This window comes from Hemiscyllium ocellatum, chromosome 21, assembly GCF_020745735.1.
Source record: "Hemiscyllium ocellatum isolate sHemOce1 chromosome 21, sHemOce1.pat.X.cur, whole genome shotgun sequence".
Lineage (NCBI taxonomy): Eukaryota > Metazoa > Chordata > Chondrichthyes > Orectolobiformes > Hemiscylliidae > Hemiscyllium > Hemiscyllium ocellatum.
This window is the reverse complement of record NC_083421.1, coordinates 66,724,225-66,748,036: the sequence shown is the minus strand read 5'-3', so window position 1 is coordinate 66,748,036 and position 23,812 is coordinate 66,724,225. Positions and strand designations below refer to the sequence as shown.

The 23,812-nt window shown below is 42.9% G+C and overlaps 1 protein-coding gene across 1 annotated transcript in view; it reads left to right on the top strand.

Moving 5' to 3' along the window:
- Window positions 1-223: 223 nt before the first annotated feature.
- mymk (myomaker, myoblast fusion factor) overlaps window positions 224-23,812 on the top strand; it is a 34,279-nt gene continuing 10,690 nt past the window's right edge. The window contains exons 1-3 of the mRNA XM_060841171.1: window positions 224-358; window positions 651-765; window positions 23,257-23,405. Of these exons, the coding sequence (XP_060697154.1) occupies window positions 224-358; window positions 651-765; window positions 23,257-23,405 (399 nt within the window). The remainder of the gene's footprint in view (window positions 359-650; window positions 766-23,256; window positions 23,406-23,812) is intronic.

Below are 23,812 nucleotides of genomic sequence, written 5' to 3'. Positions count from 1 at the left end.
TCTCTAGTCCATTTCCCAAAGGGTCTGGAGAATCCACAGCTGTTGGGCTTCAGTGACGTGTTGGAAAGGGCTGGATACTGGACTTTTAAACTTTAAAGTCCACGCAGCAGCTGTCTTACAACATTCAGCAACTAACAGAATACGGTATGTTTTAGTTCAAAGGTCTGAATCAATGTTGTGAAGTATACTTATTCTTAATTCCTGTTTTTCTTGGGACATTTAGATGGGAGCTGCAATTGCCAAACTTTTTCTTCCAACCCTCAGCAGCCTGATCTTCCTTCCTGCCATCGCCATTGCAGCCAAGCGGAGATTCCACATGGAAGCCATGATTTACTTCTTCACAATGTTTTTCATAGCGGTAAGAGGATATTTTTGACCATCTACATTTACTTGTCAGGCTATCACAAATGACTGCAACCATCTACCACCATAAGCCACGCAGTACCAGCAGATTACCCTATTCCTTTTACCTGACATGAAAACAAACAGCAGTGGTGACACAAGGCAAGTACTTACTCTACCTCCTGCTGATTCTTCTGAAGATTTCCTTTTGCTTTGTGAAAATAATCTATCCTCCCCTAAGAAGTTTTAGCTACTTCATTCTATTTATTTTCATGTGTAGTTGATTAAAACATTTTTCTTTTTTCTAGTTTTTTCATGCTTGTGAAGGGCCTGGCCTGACAGTTTTGTGTATCATGAGACATGACATACTGCAGTATTTCAGTGTTTATGGCACTGCCTTATCCATGTGGGTCACTTTAATAGGTGAGAAACCCTTTCATCCAGTTTTCTCTTATTGAAGCTCAGATGATGAGAGTAAACTTCTTGATATGTTAATTACAGCAGAGCCTCAGGAGAATCATAGAATTAATTACACAGCTATGACCAATAGTGATCTTATTCCACTATTTCCTGTAGCTCAATATGGAACAAACATTGAAACAAGAAAATCCTAACCCAGCAGTCAGAAACAGATATTTGAGTATAGGTGTAATAATCTTTCCTTACAGGGAGTTTGAGTGTAAATGTGATAAATGTTCCTTCTGGAATCTGAGTATATATCTAATGAATGCTTCTAAAACAGAGCCTGAGTTCACATTCAGATCTGGTAAATGTTCCTAAGGACTGTGAGTGTGGGCCTGATAAACATATGGAAGCCTGTGAGTACATATTGGGAATGTTCCTGAGGGAATCTGTGGGTAGCTATGATAAATGTTCTGTCTACCATGGTGTATGTTTCAGAGGGAGTTACTTTAATTCAATGGGATGTGGGTGTAACTAATTCAGCCAGCATTTATTGCCTACCCCTAAATGCCTTTGAGAAGGTGGTGATAAGGTGCCTTCTTGGGTCACTGCAGTGTTGTTGGTGCACCCATTATGCTATTAAAAAGGGAGTTCCAGGATTTCAACACAGTGACACTGAAACAACAGCAATATATTTCCACATCAGAGTGGTGTGTCACTTGGAGGGGAGCTTTCAGTTGGTTGAGTTCCTGTGCATCTGCTGTCTTTATCCTTCAAGGTTGTAGAAGTCACAGGTTTGGAAGAAGTTATTGGAAGATCCTTGGAGAGTTGCTGCATTTTATCTTCTAGATGTTGTCTGATTCCAAACCCCTCCCATTTGTTGATATTTAAACTGATTCCCCTGCCATCTCTCTCTGGCAGTGATTTTCACACTCACAGCACCCCTTGTCATGGCCAGCCATCTAACTCAATGTTACTGAATAATTTCAATAGTTTGGTCTGCACAGCTCCCCATGCTGGACATTTAGTCTAATCCAGGTTTATAGAACAATGTTCTGCTGTGGTCTGTGCATCTCTCCAAGCTGGGTGGATAACCGTTTCAGTCTTACAGATCAATGCCCTGGTGTGGTCTGCGCAGCTCCCCACACTGGACAGATATCTAGTTTGAGTTTACAGACCAGTGCTGTGACGTGGTTTGCACAGTGTTCCACTCTGGATGGATTGTCATGTTGTATTGAGTGATACACTAGCCTGGTTTATGCAGTTCTCCGTGCTGAACAGATATCTCCTGTGGATTTACAGTATCTAGGCTGGTTATGTGAGGTGGATTGAGAATGTGATATCACCGTCAAGAATGTGGTGCTAGAAAAGCGCAGCAGCTCAGGCAGCATCTGACTGGCAGGAGAGTCGATGTTTTGGGTATAAGCCCTGATGAAGGGCTTACGCTCAAAACATGGATTCTCCTGCTCCTCGTGCTGCCTGACCTGCTGCGCTTTTCCAGCACCACACTCTCAACTCTGATCTCCAGAATCTGCAGTCCTCACTTTCTCCCAATATAATATAACTGAAAATTTCAGCTGATCTTGCAATGCCTTTATTTTATGTTCTCATTCTTGTGTTTGGACCCTCCAACCTCTCACTCCATTAATTTTGCAGTGTGACCATGTACAGTTTATCATGAGTGTGTAAAAGCAAATTACTGCGGATACTGGAATCTGAAACCAAAAGAGAAAATGTTGGAAAATCTCAGCAGGTCTGGCAGCGTCTGTAAGGAGAGAAAAGAGCTGATGTTTCGAGTCTAACTCACAAAGGCTCAGTTAGACTTGAAACGTCAGCTCTTTTCTCTCCTTACAGATGCTGCCAGACCTGCTGAGATTTTCCAGCATTTTTTTTCTTTTGGTTATCATGATGGTGAATACCCACTGTCCTGGTATTCATAAGCAGTCTGCCATTCCCATTGCCTTCAAGTCTCCATGTAGAAAGAAAAGATGGCCCCTTGGATAAAGACCATACCCTCGATAAATGGCTCAAAACACCCTCCCCTTCACCACATCAAAATATCCCATATATACTGAGAGCAATGGGGACACTGAGAACATCAGGGAGATGGAGCAACTCTTCTGATGTCTGAACGGGTCAGAGTGAACTCTCCAGTATTACTAAATCCTGTAATCTCTCTCCATTTCAGTAATATACTGCATTTATTCTTCCTTAAATATTCATCGAACCACAGTTAAGCACTTTAAATTCCATCTGCCAAATTGTTGTCTATTGCTTATCCATTTACAGTTCCTTGATACAGCCACTTGGAACTTAGTCTCCTGCCTACCTTAGCATCATTGACATATTTGGTTAGAATGCATTTGTTCTTTATCTAAGTTGTTGGTATAGGTTGCAATTAGTTAAGGATCTAGTACTGTTCATTGTGTTAGTGCAATCAGTATTTTCTCTTAAACTGATAAAGACTCACTTATCCCTGCTTTCAGTTCAGTAACCAGGCCTCCCTGTATTCCTGTGTAGCATAAAATCATAGAATTAATGTGTGGAAACAGGCACACTGACCATCCAAACAGTATCCCACCCACAGCCATTCCCCAATACTCTACATTTGCCCCTGATTAATGTACCTAACCTACACATCCCAGAACATGATGAGCAAATCAGCATGGCCAATTCACCTAGCCTGCACAGCTTTGGATTGTGGGAGGAAACCCACACAGACACGGGGAGAATGTGCAAACTCCACACAGACAGTCACCCGAGGCTGGAATCAAACCTGGGTCCCTGATGCTGTGAGGCTGCAATGCTAACCACTGACCCACCAAGCCGCCCCCAGCAGCTTTGAAAGACTGAATACTCCCTTCCATTTCCTGCATAACAGGCATGGAAAGATCAAAATATCTGTTCCAATTTCTGAGTAACAGGCCCAAATGACTGAATGGCCTCCTTCTGTTCCTGTTTAAAATTCTTGATGGGCTGAATAGACTGCTTCAATATAGGTGTAGTTGTGAATGGTGCTGAACATATTGGAATCATCAGTGATGAGCCCACTTCTGACTTTATGATGGAGGGAAGGCCATTGATGCTGCAGCTGCCGATGGTCCACACTGCCTCATGAATGCCCAGTTTCGATTTGCTCAGTCCTTTAGAAGTATGTCCTGCTTTGCATGAGATGGTGTCACATAACGCAGTGTGTGGTTTCTTTAATCTGAGGCTGAGACTTTAACTCCGCCAGTATTGTGTGCTGGGGGCTCCCACAGATACTGTTAGGGACAGATACATCTGTGCGAAAGTGACAAGTAGTTTAGTGAGAATGTTTCCCACTTGTTGGTTCACTCATCACTTCCCACAGTCTCAAAAAGCGTGGTGCTGGAAAAGCACAGAGAGTGAGACAGCATCTGAGGAGTAGGAGAGTCAACATTTCAGGCATAAGCCCTTTTTTAGGAATGCCTGGCTGCTGTGTATTTGAAGTCTCACCCTTCTCAGTCAGTGATAGGCCTGTGGAGGCACTCTTGGTGATGGACATTGAAGTACCAAACCCAGCGCACGTTCTATGTTCTTGTCACCCTCAATGCTACCTCCAATTTATTTTCAATATTGAGGGGAACTGAATTATCACTGAGGGGTGGTCTGGAGGGCAGTAGATGTCCATTATCAGGTTATTTCTTTGACCATTTTTGACCTGTTACCATGAGATTTCTCAGGTTCTGGAACCAATGTTGGGGATTTCCAAGATAACTGGACTGTGCCATCATCACTGGTGGGTTTATTCTGCCGGTGGGTCAGATGTACCTAGGGATGGTGATGGTGCTTCATGAAACGTTATCCATTATGTATGAAATCAATGATCAAGGTATTGATTTAATCTTGTTATCTTTGAATGCAAAGTGTCTGTTGAGTCGAGTTTGGGGAGGCATTTCCACCATGAGGCTGACTGGATTTCACCAAACTCACCACATTAATTAGTAATTCAGCCTCACAGCAAGAATAACCAGCATCCCAGGAACCAGTGCCATCTTTGAAAGGCCATAGTGCACCTGGACAAGCACAGTCCATGCAGTGCCACTTTGCACAGCCTCTGATATTGAGCTTACACATGGCAGGCAGGGGGGAGATTGCTATCCTCCCCAAACCTGGCTGTGGACATGGGCTTGGAGCTCCTCCTAGCTGAGATGGTTCAAAAGCAGGAAGTCTGCTTGCCCCAGGACCAGGAGAGGAGGCCATGACACCAGACCATCCCAGCCAGCTCTAAAGTTGCTGCTTGCTAGGTTAGAGCAGTCTCAACCATCTGGAGGAATATACAGCATTGTAGGGAGATTATTGTCCGTCTCCACTCTGCCAGTGTAAGGGGACACCCAGTCAGAAAATCACCATTCCTATTGAGAAGAATGAACAAGAGGCAGTGAGATTATTTTAATATCAAGTTAGGCCTCATGAAATATCTCGCCACATCTATTGTTAATCTCGCTACAGCACACATTGTTCAGATTACATAGAAACAGTTTGGCTGGATCTTAGAAACCACAGGGAGAAGTACATACTGATGAGAATTGTACATTGAAATCAAAACTGCTGGAATATTTTGTGCATGTTATAAACAAGAAATTTGATATGCAAGTAGACATTGCTGGTGAGACTCAGCAGGTCTGGTAGCATCTATAGGAAGAAAGCAGCGATAACATTTCAAATCTGGGGATTCTTCTTCAGAACAGTTTTTGTTTCAGATCTGCAGCCTCTGCAGTTCTTTGTTTTCATTTAAATATGCAAATATTGTGCATACTGCAGTATTAATGAACAAATTGATCTGGGAAAGAGGGAAAGGGGTGAGCGCAGAGCTACAGGAAATGTGTCAGTTACAGCTGAAGGCCCTGAACATCAGAATTTGTAGGGAGGTGGAATTCTTGGGTGAGGGCAAAGGAGGTTATGTCGGAGGTAACTCACTGAAATCTGGCATCATGTGAACAGATGTGACTGATTCAGAGAAATGGGAGAAATCACTCACTGATGATTATTGGAATGGCACAGTAGACCAGTGGTTAGCATTGCTGCATCACATCACCAGGGACCCAGGTTCATTTCCATCCTCAGGTGATTGTGTAGAGTTTGTACATTCTCCCTGTGTCTGCGTGGGTTTCCTCTGGGTGCTCTGGTTTCCTCCCATGGTCCAAAAAGTAGGTGAATGCCCGCAGTATCCAGGGATGTGTAGGCCAGGTGGATTATATGCAGGAAATGCTGGGCTAAGGGACAGGGTAAGACCATAAGACCATAAGACATAGTAGTGGAAGTAAGGCCATTTGGCCCATCGAGTCCACTCTGCCATTCAATCATGGCTGATGGGCATTTCAACTCCACTTACCCGCATTCTCCCCGTATCCCTTAATTCCTCGAGCAACAAGAATCTATCAATCTCTGCCTTGAAGACATTTAGCGTCCCGGCCTCCACTGCACTCTGCGGCAATGAATTCCACAGGCCCACCACTCTCTGGCTGAAGAAATGTCTCCGCATTTCTGTTCTGAATTGACCCCCACTAATTTTAAGGCTGTGTCTATGGGTCCTAGTCTCCTCGCCTAGCGGAAATAATTTCCTAGTGTCCACCCTTTCCAAGCCATGTATTATCTTGTACGTCTCTATTAAGTCTCCCCTTAATATTCTAAACTCCAATGAATACAATCCCAGGATCCTCAGCCGTTCCTCATATGTTAGACTAACCATTCCATGGATCATCCGTGTGAATCTCCGCTGGACATGTTCCAGTGCCAGTATGTCCTTCCTGAGGTGTGGGGACCAAAACTGGACACAGCACTCCAAATGGGGCCTAACCAGAGCTTTATAAAGTCTCAGTAGCACAATGGCTTTTATATTCCAACCCTCTTGAGATAAGAGACAACATTGCATTCGCTTTCTTAATCACGGACTCAACCTGCATGTTTACCTTTAGAGAATCCTCGACTAGCACTCTCAGATCCCTTTTTACTTTGGCTTTACGAATTTTCTCACTGTTTAGAAAGTAGTCTATGCTTTTATTCTTTTTTCCAAAGTGCAAGACCTCGCATTTGCTAACGTTGAATTCCATCAGCCATTTCCTGGACCACTCTCCCAAACTGTCTAGATCCTTCTGCAGCTTCCCCACTTCCTCAGTACTACCTGCCTGTCCACCTAACTTCGTATCATCGGCAAACTTCGCTAGAATGCCCCCAGTCCCTTCATCCAAATCATTAATACATAATGCAAACAGCTGTGGCCCCAACACTGAACCCTGCGGGATACCGCTCGTCACTGGCTGCTATTCCGAAAAAGAACCTTTTATCCCAACTCTCTGCATTCTGTTAGACAGCCAATCCTCAATCCATCCCAGTAGCTCACCTCGAACACCATGGGCCCTCACCTTGCTCAGCAGCCTCCCGTGTGGCACCTTATCAAAGGCCTTTTGGAAGTCTACATAGACCACATCCACTGGATTTCCCTGGTCTAACCTACTTGTCACCTCTTCAAAGAATTCCAACAGGTTTGTCAGGCTTGACCTCCCCTTAGTAAATCCATGTTGACTTGTTCTAATCAGACTCTGCTCTTCTAAGAATTTAGAAACCTCATCCTTAATGATGGATTCTAGAATTTTACCAACAATCGAGGTTAGGCTAATTGGCCTATAATTTTCCATCTTTTGTCTTGATCCTTTCTTGGAGGAAAGGATCAAGAGGGTATGGATGTGTCTTGTGGACTTGATGGGTTGAATGGCCTGTTTCCATACTGAAGGGCTTCTATAATTTCTGTCATTATGTGTTGGTGATAGAGGGAGCAAATTCAGAAGGTTTTGGATAGGGTGCCAATCAAGTGGGCTGTTTTCTTTTCATGAATGGTGTTGAGCATCTTCAGTGCTGTTGCAACTGCACGAAGTCAGATAAGTGGAAAATATTTCTTCACACTCCTGACTTGTACCTTATAGGTGGTGGACAGGCATTGGCATATAGTGAAGGTTTCTCAATGTTTATCTCCATAATATTGTTACAGCGTCACTATACATGTCCCCAAATGTTTAATTTTGAAGTTGACTACTGAGTATTTCAAGTTGTTCAAGTTTATGCTTATATTTAATATTTTAGGCATCTGGCAGCTATGAGAGGCACTGGATCATAGAGTGGTGACAGTATAGTAAATGACTGTTAATATCTTTGCTGACTCTGAAGTAGCAGTTCATCCACGGCCAATTTCCTGCCTTCAACCTGTAGCCACGCACATTCCTCCTTTTCAGTTAATAATCCAGTTACCTCTTGAATGTCTTGATTCACCCAAGAAAAGTCCACTGCACTGTCAGACAGTGCCTTCCAGAGCCAAATTACTCACTGCAAAAAAGAGAATTTCCTCATGTTTCAATCGTTTCTTTTGCCAATTACGTAAGAATATAAGAAATAGGAGCAAGAGTAGGCCATTTGGCCCATTGAACCTCCTCCCCCATTCAATAAGATTTGGCTGTTCTTTTCATGGCCTCAGCTCCACCCACCTGTCTATTGGCCATAACCCTTAACTCCTTTACTGTTCAAAGATATATCTACCTTTGCCTTAAAACTTACAGTAAGGCAGCCTCAACTGATTCAGTGGGCAGGGAATTCCACAGACTCACAACCCTTTGGGTGACAAAGTTCCTTCTCAACTCAGTCCTAAATATGATCTCCCTTATTTTGAGGCTATGGCCCTAGTTCTAGTTTCACCCAGCAGTGGAAACAAACTCCCTTCTTCTATCTATTCCATTCATAATTTTATATGTTTCTCTAAGATCCCCCCACATTCTTCTAAGTTCCAATGAGCATAGTCCCAGTCGACTCAATCTTTCCTCATAAGCCAACCCTCTCAATCCTGGAATCAACCTACTGAACCTCCTCTGCACCCCCTCTAGTGCCATTACATCCTTTCTTGAGTGAAGAGATCAAAATTGTACATTGTACTCCAAGTGTGGCCTCATCAGCATCCTATACAGCTGCGGCATAATCTTCCTATTTTTAAATTCCATCATTCTAGCAATGAAGGACAATGTACTATTTGCCTTCTTAATTATCTGCTGCACCTGCAAACCAACTTTTTGTGATTCATGCACATGGACATCCAGGTCCCTTTGCAGAGTAGCATGCTGCAATTTTTTACTATTTAAATAGTAGTCCATTTTGTTGTTATTCCTACCAAAGTGCATCACCTCACATTTACCAACATTGTACTCCATTTGTCATACCCTTGCCCATTCACTTAACCTATCTATCTCCCTCTGCAGACTTTTAGTGCCCTCTGTCTACTACTGGTTTTGTGTCATCTGCAAACTACACATTACCTGAAACCCGTTGTCCTTGCTTCTTAATCCTGCCACCAATGGAAACAATTTTATCTACTCTTCATGATTTTCAATATCTCTATTAATTCTCCTCTCAACCTTCTCCTAGGACAACAGTCCCAGTATCTCCAATGTATCTATGTAAATGGAGTTGCTCATCCCTAGAAACATGCTTGTGAATCTTTTCTGCTCCCTCTCAAATGCCTTCACAGCCTTCCTTTGTATTCTGTGCCCTCCTTTATAGAATACGGAATCCCATAAGTTTTTTTAAAATAAGCTCTCAATCAGGGCCTGCTACATTCAACAATCACTGGATTCCCTTGGCTTCTGAACCATCTTTAAAATTGTATCCTTTACTTTATACTGTTTCTCTTTTCATGATACTCATGTCTTATCATTGAAACTGATTTTCATTTAGTCACCAAGAAACTACCAAAGTTGTCACTTATAGAACAAACATAGAAAATAGGAGCAAATCATTCAGCCATTCAAGCCTGCTCTGCCATTAAACATGATCACAACTGATCATTCAACTCAATATCCTGTTCCCGTTTTCTCCTCATACCCTTTGAACCCTTTAGCCCTAAGACTATTTCTAACTCCTTTTTGAAACATTTAACATTTTGGCCACAAACACTTTCTGATGCAGAGAATTCCACAGGCCTGCCCCAATCTGGGTGAAAAAATGTCTCCTCATCTCAGTCCTAAATGGGCTAGCTCGTATCTTTAAATTGTGACCCCTGGTTCTGGGCTCCCCTATCATCAGGAACATCTTTCCTATGTTTACCCTGTCTAATCCTGTTAAAGATTTAGAGGTTTCTACGAGATCGTCTCCTCATTCTTCCAAACTCCACTACACTCACATAGTCTGACACTCTTGATCACCTGCAGAGATCTATCATTTGGCCTGATGACACTCCAATTACACCACTTATATGATCTTTTGATCTCACTGATTATGAAGTCTGTGCCTGAGTGCTCTCTGCACTTCACCTGCTGAAGGGGCAGTGTTCCAAAAGCTTGTGATTTCAAATAAATCTGTTGGACTATAACCTGGTGTTATATGATTTTTGACCATGTCTACTCATGTCTAATACCTCCACATCATTCTAAACTCCAGTGATTACAGTCCTAACTGTTCAAGTTTCTCTTAATATGTCAGTCCTGCAATCCCTCAAATTAGTTTGGTAAACCTTTGTTACACTCCATCCATAACCAGAATATCCTTTCTTAGACAAATAGACCAAAACTGTATACAATACACCAGGTGTGACCTCCCCAAGGCCCTATACAATTGTAGCAAGACGTCCCAGAACATGTACTCAAATCCTTTCATTATGAAGGCCAACCTACCATTGCCTTCTTTACTACCAGCAACAGATGCATGCTTACTTTAAGTGATTGGTGTACAAGGACACCCAGATTTCCTCTCCCTTTCCCAATCTCGCCATTAAGATAATAACCTGCCTACTTGTTTCTCTTAGCAAAGTGAATAACTTCACATTTATCCAAATTGTTCTACATCTGCCATGCATTTTCTCGCTCACTTAACTTGTCCAAATCACATGAAACATCTCTGCATCCTCCTGACAGGTCACCCTCCAAACCAGCTTTGTGTCGTCTTCAAACTTGGAGATATTACATTTAGTTCCCTCATCTAGATCATTAATATAAGTTGTGAATAGCTGGAATCCAAGCACTGATCCCTCCGGACACCACTAATCACTGCCTGCCACTCTGAAAAGGACGCGTTTATACCTACCCTTTGTTTCCTGTCTGCCAACCAGTTCTCTTTCCATGTCAGCATACAACATCCAATCACATGCATTTTATTTTTAAAAACTGAAAGTACTGCAGATGCAGTAAATCAGAAACAACAATAGCAATTGTTGGAAAAGATCAGCAGAACTGGCAGCATCTGTGGAGAGAAATCAGAGTTAATGGTTCAGGTCAAGTGAAACTTCCTCAGCATTCACTCTACTTTGACTTGCTAACTTCTTATGTGGGACCTCATCAAAATTCCTCAAGTAAACCACATCCACTTGCTCTCCCTTATCAACTCTACTAATTAGATCCTCGAAAACTCTAGCAGATTTGTCAAGCATCAGTTCCATTTTGGAAATCCTTACTCAATTGAAACCAGATCTCATTGACGATGAGATCCTTGATTGGGATTATTAACCTGGGTCTACCATGGAGCCCTGGCAGATATAAACAGGAGATTCAGAAAGTCTACTCAGTCTAGGGACTGGCTTTGAGTTGGCTGGTCAGAGCCAATGTATTGTGCACATATAAGTAAAGGTGACTTGAGGATAGATATTTGCCTCTGTGCATTTATTTCACTGACTTTACTGGACTCTGCCACTGTTTTCCAAGTATTCAGCTATTAAGTCTTTCATAATAGACTCGAGCATTTTCCCCATTATCAACATTAGGCTAACCAGTCTATAATTCTGTTTTCTCTCCTACTCCTTTTTTAAATTGTGGGATTACATTAGCTATCCTCCAATCCATAGGAATTGTTCCAGAGTCTGCAGCATGAAAGATGACCACCAATGCATTTGTTATTTCTTGGCCCACTTCCTAATATTTTGGGATGTATATTATCAGACCCTGGGGATTTGTTGGTCATTAATCCGATCAATTTGTCCATTTTCCTACACTAGACACAATAGAACATAAAACAGTACAGCACAGAACAGGCCCTTCAGCCCACCATGTTGTGCCGACCATTGATTCTCATTTAAGGTAAACCTAATGTTCGAACCCTCAAATGTCTGTGACCATATGCATGTCCAGCAGTCTCTTAAATATCCCCAATGACCTCGCTTCCACAACTGCTGCTGGCAACGTGTTCCATGCTCTCTCAACTCTCTCCACCACCTCTGACATCTCCTCTATACTTTCCGCCAAACAGCTTAAAACTATGACCCCTCCTGTTAACAATTTCTGCCCTGGGAAATAGTCTCTGGCTATCGACTCTATCTATGCCTCTCATTATCTTGTACACCTCAATTAGACCTCCTCTCCTCCTCCTTTTTTCCAATGAAAAATGTCCGAGCTCAGTCAACCTCTCCTCATAAGATAACCCTCCAGTCCAGGCAGCATCCTGGTAAACCTTCTCTGAATCTCCTCCAAAGCATCCACATCTTTCCTATAATAGGCAACCAGAACTGGACACAGTATTCCAAATGCGGTCTAACCAAAGTTTTATAGAGCTGCAACAAGATCTCATGGCTCTTAAACTCAATCCCCCTGTTAATGAAAGCCAAAACACCATATGCTTTCTTAACAATCATGTCCCCTTGGGTGGCAATTTTAAGGGATCTGTGTACCTGCACACCAAGATCCCACTGTCCCTCCACACTGCCAAGAATCCTGTACTCAACTTTTAAGTTCGATCTTCCAAAATGCACCACTTCACATTAATCCAGGTTGAACTTCATCTGCCACCTCTCAGCCCAGCTCTGCATCCTGTCAATCCTGTCAATGTCCCGCTGCAGCCTACAACAGCCCTCTATACTGTCACCGACACCTCCAACCTTTGTGTCATCTGCAAACTTGCTAACCCATCCTTCAATCTCCTCATCCAAGTCATTAATAAAAATTACAAAGAGTAGAGGCCTAAGAACAGAGCCCTGTGGAACACCACTCACCACATTCTTCCAGGCAGAATATTTTCCTTCTACTACCACTCGCTGTCTTATGTCGACCAGCCAATTCTGTATCCAGACAGCTATGTTCCCCTGTATTCCATTCCTCCTGACCTTCTGAATGAGCCTACCATGGGGAACCTTACCAAATGTCTTGCTGAAGTCCATATACACCACCGCTCGACACTCATCAACTTGTCGAGTAACATCCTCAAAGAACTTGATAAGGTTTGTGAGGCATGACCTGACCCTCACAAAGCCGTGTTGACTGCATTTAATTAAGCCATGCTCTTCCAGATGGTCATAAATCCTATCCCTCAGAATCCTCTCTAACACCTTGCAGATGACAGATGTGAGACTGACTGGTCTGTAAATGCCAGGGATTTCCCTATTTCCTTTCTTGAAGAGAGGGATTACATTTGCCTCCCTGCAGTCCTCAGGTACGACTCTGGTGGAGAGTGAGGATGCAAAGATCTTCGCAAGCGGTGAAGCAATCACATTTCTCGCTTCCCAAAGCAGCCGAGAACAAATCTGGTCTGGCCCTGGCAACTTGCCAATCTTAATGTTTGTCAAAATTTTCAGCACATCAGCTTCCTCAATCTCTATCTGTTCCAGCATGCTTACCTGCTCCTCAATGGTTTCATTCACTAAAAGTCTTTTCCGTTAGTAAAGACAAAAGCAAAAAACTCATTTAGGGCTTCCCTTACCTCCTCAGACTCTATATACAAGTTCCCTATGCTATCTCTGATCGGCCCTAATCTTTCTTAGATCATTTTTTTATTCCTCACATACGTGTAAAATGCTTTTGGATTCTCCCGAATCCTTCCTGCCAAGCCTTTTTCGTGCCCCCTCCTGGCTCTCCTCAGATCATTTTTGAGCTCCTTCCTCGCCTACCTGTAATCCTCTAGAGCTGAGCAGGACCCTTGCTTCCTCCACCTTATGTAAGCTGCCTTCTTTCTTTTGACGAGAAGCTCCACCGCTCTTGTCATCCAAGGTTCCCTTATCTTACCCCTTCTTGCCTGTCTCAGAGGAACACATTTATGCATCACTCACAACAACTGTTCCTTAACCAGTCTCCATTATGCAGCCCCTCTCCCACCCCAATATTTTTGGTATGTTATTTGTGTCTTCTGTTGCAAAGACGGAACCAAACTGTGTATTCAGTTGGTTTGCCATCTCCTTATTCCCCAGTATAACTTCTGTTTCTGACAGTAAAAGACCTGTGTTGTCTCACTGATCTTTTCCTCATCACAGTCTTTTATAATCAGTTTGTACTTTCCCTGCAAGCTTACTCTCACACTTACTCTTCCCCTCTTAATCAATCCCTTGTCCTCCCTAGATGATAGTGTTCATGGGTTCGGAAGTTGCTATCTCAGAAGCTTTGGAGAATTTTTGGTGGTACGTCTTGTAGACAGTACACACTGCTGTTACCGAATATTGGCGTTGGGGGGAATGGAAGTTTATGATGTGGGGTCAGTCAACCAGCTGCTTTGTTCTGATGTCAAACTTCTGTTGTCACAGCTGTACTCATCCAGGCAAGTGGAGAGTATTTCATCACTCTCCTGACTTGTGCTTTATAGATGTGAACAGACTTCGGGGGGTTGGGAAGTATGTTACTCACTGCAGGACTCCGAGCCTCTGATTTGTTTGTTTAGTCGCAGCGAAGATCTTGACCCATGGGAGGGATCTCTCAGTTCCGTGATCAGTCAATAAAAACTAGCAATTTGGTCTGGTTCTGTAAGATTTCACACTTTGTTCAATCTCGGCCAGGCACAGGTTATCCAGTAACACAGAGGTTAAACACTTCCGTGTTGCTCAAAGAAACTGCGCACGTGGCTTAAGACAAAGACATTTTAATCCTTTTTTTTGAGAAGTATGCAGGCCATAATCACAGAGCACATTCAAACAATTACCAATCAATTTTAATGAACGGACTTTATTGACAGCAACTTAGCACAATGATATTTCCTGGGAACCAACCTTATTTTCCAACATCCAATTCCTCCTATCTTGCAAACCTAGTCTCTGCACCTGCACTTGCAAGGTCAGTTAGGATGGCTAGTAACGTCTTATTGAGTCTAGTTATTTCTACGCTGTAAAGGAAGCATTGTCTGGTAATCTCTGTAGAGTCAGACTGTGGTCATGTCAATTATGCAGCTTTAACAGGATTAAAAGCCATGTTATGCAGCTTTAAGCAGAATTGTCAATTTGCAGCTGAGAGCCATTTTGTCATATTATTTACATTAAAAAACCATTTTATTGCTGCCTATGTTAGTAAGAGCACGTATTAAATGGTTATTCTTGATTACAGCCTGTGTTCAGATTTCAGATGCTCATCTCCCCTCTTTGGTCATTCCATGACCACACCATAGCGTGGGAGGGCATAGATTAGATCAGTCCAATCAAATGGATGCGAGACACGCCATACTTCCTTCTCATCTGGGGAGGAAGTAGGGGTAGGCAATCGCACCTCCTCATCTTCATGGAGAAGAAGCATTTTCTGTTGTGAACCGATGCTGTCAACAGAAGTTATTAGCTTAGCAATAGCACATTTAACAATAGCAATGCCAGCAAAGAGACAAACTAAAACAAGACCAATATACATAGCCAGATTTATCAACCAGTTGTGTCATGAGCCAAAGCCCCAGTCTCCCCATCCCGCGTCTCCCCTGTCATTTGACCGAAGAAGGTGCGGATGTTATCTATATGCCTGGTAATATTCTCGAGGAGCTGACAGTGTGTTGCTGGAAAACCGCAGCAGGTCAGGCAGCATCCAAGGAGCAGGAGAATACATGTTTCAGGCATGAGCCCTTCTTTCCTGCTCCTTGGATGCTGCCTGACCTGCTGCGCTTTTCCAGCAACACATTTTCAGCTCTGATCTCCAGCATCTGCAGTCCTCACTTTCTCCTGAAAAAATACTAATCAGGTTAAGTATAGATAATGGAGGGAGCTTCCCAGTAAGAAGCGGGCTTGTCTTTGTGACTTTCATGAACATATCGGTAGTCCATGGCTACAAAGTATGGTTGTCGTGAGTGCTTAGGGTGAAAGCTGCTCAATAAAAAGAGGTGGGTCTTTCAGTATGAGATGGGGTTATTGTCCCAGAATGGTTCCTTCCATTCAACAATTGGGAAGATGAAGGTGCCATTAGGGATCTCATAGTGAAGGTGAGTGCCATGACCCACACCATAAAGGACTTGAATACCAGCAACAACAGAGACACACTTCTCCAATAGGTATTCACATGAGATGTGAGGTCTCAGAGGGGAGCAGTAACAGTGGTACATTTGATCATAACGCATGGAATAGTCTTGGTCACATTCACATAAGTGCACCTCCATCCCTTCCCTTGTAACAATTTGGATAGGCTACCCTGGACCTATTAGAAGAAATCCATAAGCAACTAGCAAGTGGAGATAAGTAACAGTCGAAAGAAACATTATGCCCGGTAAATGTCTTAGAAGATTCCATACTCCTTCGTTGGGTTTCTGGAGGGGGAAAGGGGTCAAAGAGACTTTTGCTGATGTAAGGGCATAACAGACCACTTCATCCCAACCAAATATTTTATTATGACTTTGAAGAAACATATTGTTTGTAAAAGATAACATTTCCCCCGTTTCTCTTTTGCGGCGTGCAGATTTAGACCTATTTGAATGGGGACAAGGCTTACCAGGGCTGCCCATAGCACAACTGAAATCAAACTGGTACACAACACCTTGACAGGGTAAGAACCATTTAGACTTGTCCTGTAACTGAACTGTCTGATTCTCTTGATGCAGTTGACCATTGCAATAGTCATTCTTGTTAACGTTCCATGCATCAAAGGAATCAGTTTCTCGGCACACAAGGACATCTTTCTGTCATAAGTGATACACAGTCTCTGGTTACTCAGGATCACATGGTAAACAGTCCTTTCTTGAGCACCAATGCTGGCAATGACGAGTCCATATAGCAGGGTAAGTTCGATCTTCATCATAATGGTCATTTTTGGAGCAAGGATTGGGATATCTAAAATAGATGAAGAATTACTATTGGAAACATGCAGCTGTAACTTAGTTGTCTGGTTTGATTCCGGTTCTTCTCTCAGTTCCTCATCGTCTTCAGCTCCATCATCTCCCCCCTTGGAATCGTACAATTACCTTCCAATGATTGTGATGAACCCAGGCGGAGTGTCTGGCCACCTTAACAGCAGTCGGGGTAGTGAGGAGGACCTGGAAGAGTCCTTCCCATCGAGGTTGTAGACCATGGCGTGTCCAATTCTTGATGAGAAAGAAAGAGCCTGGTTCAACAGTGGGAACACTGTCAAGGGAGGAGAGTTTCTCGTGAGCAGCACGGATTTGGGAGTGAAGACCTCACAAAATTTTAGTCAAGGAGAGGATATAGGAGGACAGTCATGTGGTGGAAGTGAATAGAGGAGGAGGCATCATCCCAAGGTGTGTGGAAAGCTCGACCTTGGACTATTTTGGCTGGGGCCAAGTTAGTTTTACCCACAGGAGTGCATTGTAGGTGGAACAAAACCAGAGGCAATAACCTGACCCCATGAAGGACCTGTCTCAGAAGTCAATCTGGTAAATGTAGTTTTCAGAGTCTGGTAACAACACTCCATGAGCCCTACAGCCTGTGGACGATAAACATAATGAAGTTGGCAGCAGATTCCAAAATGAGAGCATAATTCTTCATTAATATCACCAATAAAATGAGAACCATTGTCAGACACAGGCAAAAGGGAATACCAAAGCAGGGAATAATCTTCTTAAGTAAGATATTTGCAACAGTTTTGGCAGTAGCATTAGAAGTAGGGTAAGCTTCAACCATGACCAAAACATACTTATAGTGCTTACACCTTTGCAGGGTTTGGCAGGGCCCTTCAGGGAGGGTGGTCTGTCCCACCCTTGTCCGGGTTGTGTGAGACATCGACCATTAACACATTGGGCCATCTGCTGGAGGCGAGGGCGCCACCAGTTGGTCAAAAGGAGATCAGATGTCGAACAAGCACCACAATATGTAGCATTGTGCAGACAATCAATGACCCATAAAGCAAGACCATCGGACATACAAATCTGTCCAGCTGGAGTGATCCATAGTGTAGTAACAGGATTACAATAACAGCCAGCTTTGGACCACAACTGCTTTTCAGAATCAGAGGCGTCCCCCTGTAAGGTAACAACATCTTTAATGGTTGGCATTAGTTTGACCGAGGCTGACCCACTCTAGTCGGAGCTTTCAGTCTGGCTCATCATTTTAGGCACAATCATTAAATGGCCATGAGAGACTTAATTTGCAGTCTCATCAGCAGCATGGTTACCAATGCCGACAGGGGATTGGACAGTAGTATGGGCAGCACATTTGATAACAGAAACCTGTTTTGGGAGCAGGAGCACTGTTAAAAGATCTGAGACAAGCTGGCAGTGGGGAATAGGAGTACCAGATAATGTCAAAAACCCTCCGTTTTTTCAGAGTTGTCCAAAATCACATATAACTCCAAAATCATATGGGGAGCCAATATAAATGTTAATACAAAGACCCATCCCAAGGTTGCAGGCACAGATCAGAGCAAAAAGCTCAGCTCGTTGGGCAGGAAAAGGAGTCTCAGAGGCAGCAGACTTTAGGACGGAGCCATGGTCATCAACCTGTATGGTCAGTAGAGGAACTACCATCAGTGAACATATTGATATCAGGGTCTGGGATAGGGGCATCCGAAAGATCTGGACAAATTTGAATGTCCTCATTGATGAGGAGAAAACAATCATGATCAGGCGCGGATAAGGGTGAAGGGGGATGTGCGAGGACATCGGCAGGATTAATGGTGGTTCAATACTTAAAGGTCAGTCAGGGATTGTTGAGGAGGCAAACCTTATAACGGTTTTGGTGAGCAGCAGTCAAATGTAGAGTTTGCAATTGTCCCAACAGGGCAATTACTACATGAGAACTGTAGATAACAATGTCCTGCTGAAGTATGAGGTTTTCTGCGGACTGCAAACTAAGATAAAACGCGGTTAAGATTTGAGAGCAACAGGGTGTCCTAAAATAACAGAATCAAGTTTAGTAGAGAAATAGACAACTGGGCAGTGTCAATCTCTATGTAGTTGAGCAAGAACTGAGGAAACACAGTCATCTAGAATAGTGCAGTACAGTTGGAAGGGTCTGTCATAGAGTGGTCTTTCCAAATCTGGAGCTTGTGATAAGGCTTGCTTAAGTTCATCGAAGGCTTGTTTTGCCTCTGAGGAGAGGTCAAAGGTACCCTCATAGGAGGTATGTTCTATGTAAATGGGGTCAACATCTTAAAGAGGAGGGCAGCGTTGGGAATCCGTAGTTGGCGGATATTGACCATGCCCAACCATTGGCGCACGCGTTTCCCAATTGTTGGGACTGGGAAGTTGATAATAGGAATGATGCACGTCTGCTCAAGAGAGCGTGAGTCAGCAGACAGGACGAAACCTAAAAACTTTACCTGACGTTGTGCAATGGAACCTTTTTCAGGGAGACTACATAGCCTAGGCATTTCAGATCGTTGAGGAAGAGGAGGATGACATCAGAGGTGTTGGATTCTTCATCCAGACTGGCAACAAGGAGGTCATCTACGTATTGTGTCAGTGTAGATCCACCTGTGAGGGTTAGAGACTGCAATTGTTTCTGTGTAAGACCTGAGAGAAAAGGGTTGGAGAGTGTATGATCCCTTGAGGTAGTCAAGTCCCTGTCAGCTGGTGTCCATTAAAGGTAAAGTTGATAAGGTACTGACTGTCTTCATGAAGAGACAGAGAAAAAAGGCATGTTGCAGGTCAACAACGGCGAAAAATTTAGCTTCTGAGGGCTAGAATATGTGCTGGATTTAGGGCCAGGGCATGAATAGGCTGCAAGATGGCGTTGATAGCTCTTAAGTCTTAAACCAGTCTATACTGGTCTGTCTTGCCAGGTTTTGGGACAGTTATAATTGGAATGTTACAGGGTGATTGGCAAGGGAGCAGAATGCTTTGGTGGAGAAAGTCATCAATTTAAACAGTAAGGCTCGCTATCGCTTGTTGTTTCAGGGGATATTGGCGGATGGATGGTCGAATAACATTTTGGTTTTAGAGCAATCTGAATGGGTTCGCAATCCGTGAGTCCAACATGGAAGGGTGTTTCGGCTCATTCTTCTGGATGGACTAACTCAAGGATATCCCAATCTTCATGGTGCCGGAGTGTGGCATTGTGTGAGGTAGGAGTTGGATAGTAGAGGATAGTCATCCCTCATTGGAATGTTTGCAGCTGATAGCAGTGTTGGCTAGCCCTGGTGACTATACAGTGGACCAAGGGGCCCAGGTCCTTAGCGTGATGAGGCAGATTAATCTTTCGGGTGATGTGAGGGGCTGAGATTTCTGCTTGGTTCCACAGGTGAGAGGGTATTGGAATGAAATCTGCTTCGCCTTCTGGGCTAGTGACCCAAGCCAAGATCTGTATAGTCCATTCAGTACCAATCAAATCTCTGAAGAAATCTTTAAGGGATTTGTCTTGGCCTGTCCGAACATAAGCAAGGGTGACATGACTTCCAGACTCTTGAGGGTCAAGTGACCACCATTGGGGTTTAGTGGACACATACAGTTGGTGCTCAACTGAGTTAGAATCAAGTTGGACACCATCAGAGGAGCAGGCGAGTTTAATTTGAAAAGCACGCAGCAGATGTCGTCCCATTAGATTGCAGGGTAATGTGGTAGTGATCACAAAGCGGTGATCCAGGGACAATGGAGTTCATTAGCATTAGTGTCAACCCAGTCCAGATTGTTTGTCTCGACTGCTGTGGTGTCAGAGGGCGGCAGACAGTTTAGTAACATATTGAGCATTGTCAGCGTGAAAATTCAAGGTTCAATCCCCAGAATAGGATTCATAGCATTCTTGGAAGCGTTCAAGGAAATCTTCAGCAGACTCCTTATTTTTAGGGCAAAGTTCGAGAATACTGGTAAGATCACTAGGTTTTACGAGTATGGCGGATGCAGCAGCAAGGATATCATCCTGTTGCTGCTGATCCTGAGCTCCAGCTTTGGAGAGGGCAGTGAAATCATTGTAACCAATGCATTCAGTAAACTGGGCGTATTCAGTACAGGTAAGGATTTGTTGAATAAGGGCCCAAAGGTCCTGGGCAGTGCCATCATAAACTTTAACTGTGGTGTCGAGGAGCCTTCTGGTGGTCTGGTGCACTACTGAGAATAGACATAATTTCATGAGGCTTCCAGGGACAGTAGACACGGATAGTGGCGTTTTGGCTGGGAGTGCCAGCCCCTGGGATCGGCAGTTCTCTCATAGGGAACATGCCTGATGCACGTATTTAGTCTCCTGAGTCCTCAGAAGAGGAACTCAATGGGGTTTCTGATGGTTGAGTGCGTTGGTTTTTAGACGATTGGTTAGATTTTGATTTTTGTCAACTGCAAGTATTAGTTTAGTATTAAAGGTTAGTAAACTGAGGAGGGGGTGGGGGAACAGGCTTGGCTACAGCAGCAGCATATGTTTGAGGATGAGCTGCAGTTGCCAAACTAACAGGATCCTGAACAGGCATTAGCGGGACGGGGTGGGAGGATCTAATATCTTGCAAACCTAGTCTCTGCACCTGCACTTGCAAGGTCAGTTAGGATGGCTAGTAATGTCTTATTGAGTCTAGTTATTTCTATGCTGTAAAGGAAGCACTGTCTGGTAATCTTTGTTGAGACAGACTGTGGTTAGTTCAGCTTTAGCAGGGTTAAAAGCCATTTTATGCAGCTTTAAGCAGAATTGTCAATTTGCAGCCTAGAAGCCATTTTGTCATGTTATTTGCATTAAGAAGCCATTTTATTGCTGCCAATGTTAGTAAGAGTATGTACAACTAGTTACTTCAACCTGTATTCAGAGTTTAGAACCTCAACAATATGTAAAAGGCTAGACCAGTTTAGTATCTGGTCAATAGAACTACCAAGGTTTTAATAATGGGGAATTTGGCGATGGCGATGGCAATGCCATTGAGTCTGATGGGGCAATTATATTCTTCCTTGTTGGATATGCTCAATGCCTGCCACTTGAGTGGTATGAAGGAACATAGACTACCTCAGTATCTAAATGAATGTTGTTGATCACTATGCAATCAACTGTGAACAACCTTTCTTCTGACTTTATGATGGAGGTAAAGTCATTGATGAGGTTACCGAGATGGTTGGGCCTTGGATACTACCCTGAGGAACTCCTGCAGAATCATCCTGAAGGTGAGAGAGAGACCTGCAAAACCATAATCATCTTCATTTGTGTTAGGTATGACTGCAACCTCTGGAGAGTCATCCTCCTGATTCCCATTGACTCTCGTTTTAGAACATAGAACATAGAAAAATACAGCGCAGTACAGGCCCTTCGGCCCTCGATGTTGCGCCGACCAAATCCTACCTAACCTACACTAGCCCAATAACTTCCATATGCCTAGAACCAATAACTTCCATATGCCAAGACTCTAATGTTACAGAGTCAAACGCAGCCTTGAGTTTTGGGATAGTCACTTCCACCTCATCTCTGAAATTCTGCTGTTTTCTCCATGTTTGAATCATGGCTGTAATCAAGTCAGGAACTGAGTGACCCTGGTAGAATCTGAATTGAGAATCAGTATCAATAATTACATTGTTGCCATTAGGCTAGTTTTTTATTCCAGATTTTTATTTTCAAATTTCATAATTTACCATGGGATTTGCACCCATTTTGCACACTTTAGTCTGAGGTTCTGCATTACTAGTCCAGTGATATTACCACTATGCCATTACCGACTCGGCACCAATGTGTTTCAACAGGTTTTGGATTCTGATTTAATTCCACCCAAATCAAATAGCATGTGTTACTCATTATTTGAGGTGGAATCATAAAATGATGCAATTCAGGAGGCTGTTCAAGCCTTTGTACCTCGCAGGAATAATTTCATGATAATGCTTTTGCCTATGGATCAGATTGTTAATATTTTAAAAATGGACATTTCAGACAAGTGAAAGAAGAGGCTGCATTTTGTATAATTTTCCCATGTGTCATAAGAAAACAAGTGGCTAGTGCACCCCAATAGTGGCTAGCTATTTTCTGTTCAACTTGTTCAGAAATGTTATGACATACGTCTGGAGCATGTGAGTCTTAAACCTGAGCCTCCTAACTTAGTGGTAGAGATATTCCCACCGTACCACAAGAGCCCAAATGCAGCTTTAGATTTGTGATTCTTTTACGTGTTTACAAATCTGATATGAAATCTGCCATGGGATGTCATGAGGCAAGATTCTTTCTCAGTGGTAGTGAGCACAAAATCAAAGAGATGTGTGTTAAAAGTCTGTATGAAATTCTGATATGGATTCTTCAAGACCATTAATGATATTTGAGGTTAACATCTTCAATGCTGACAAGTTAAACAGTAGAAAGCTGATAGTGAATTATAAAGATAATCAGTGGATTCTATAACATCTGTTGTTTGTATTGTCTTTCTTATTAAGACAATACCCATTGCATTTCTGAGATAGCTTACTCATTTGTATGAAATAATAAGTAACTATAAACGCCCTTTTGTTTTCTTATTTGGTATTTAGCACTGGCAGAATTTGAGGAACCAAAAAGGTCCACACTGGTTATATTTGGAGTGCTCACTCTGAGTGTTCGAATCTATCAAGATCGTTGGGGCTATGGCGTTTTCTCTGGACCAATTGGAACAGCTGTCTTCATAATAACCATCAAGTTTGTACGTAGAGTTACTAAAGCATCTATGCATGTCCTAGTGTTATATCACTATTACTGTTCATCATTGCAGCTCTTTCTGGCATTCATCTGTCCTAGTTTCTCTCCTTTTTTTTGTTTCACCAATTTTAGAAGCAGAATAATAATTGAGTATCTATCAATCCAGTCTTTGGCTCACTTAAATATCAGGTTGCTTTACTGTGTAGATTTTGACCGTAAGACATAAATCAAATGGCCATTTATATTCTTATTGAGTCTGCTGTGCCATTCAATGAGATTATGGCTAATCTGATAATCCTCAATGCCACTTTACTGCATTATTCCCACACCCTTTGATTCATTTACTGATTAAAAATCTGTCTTGAATATACTTCATGACTTGCAACTTCATCCAAGGGTCTTAGAATGAAT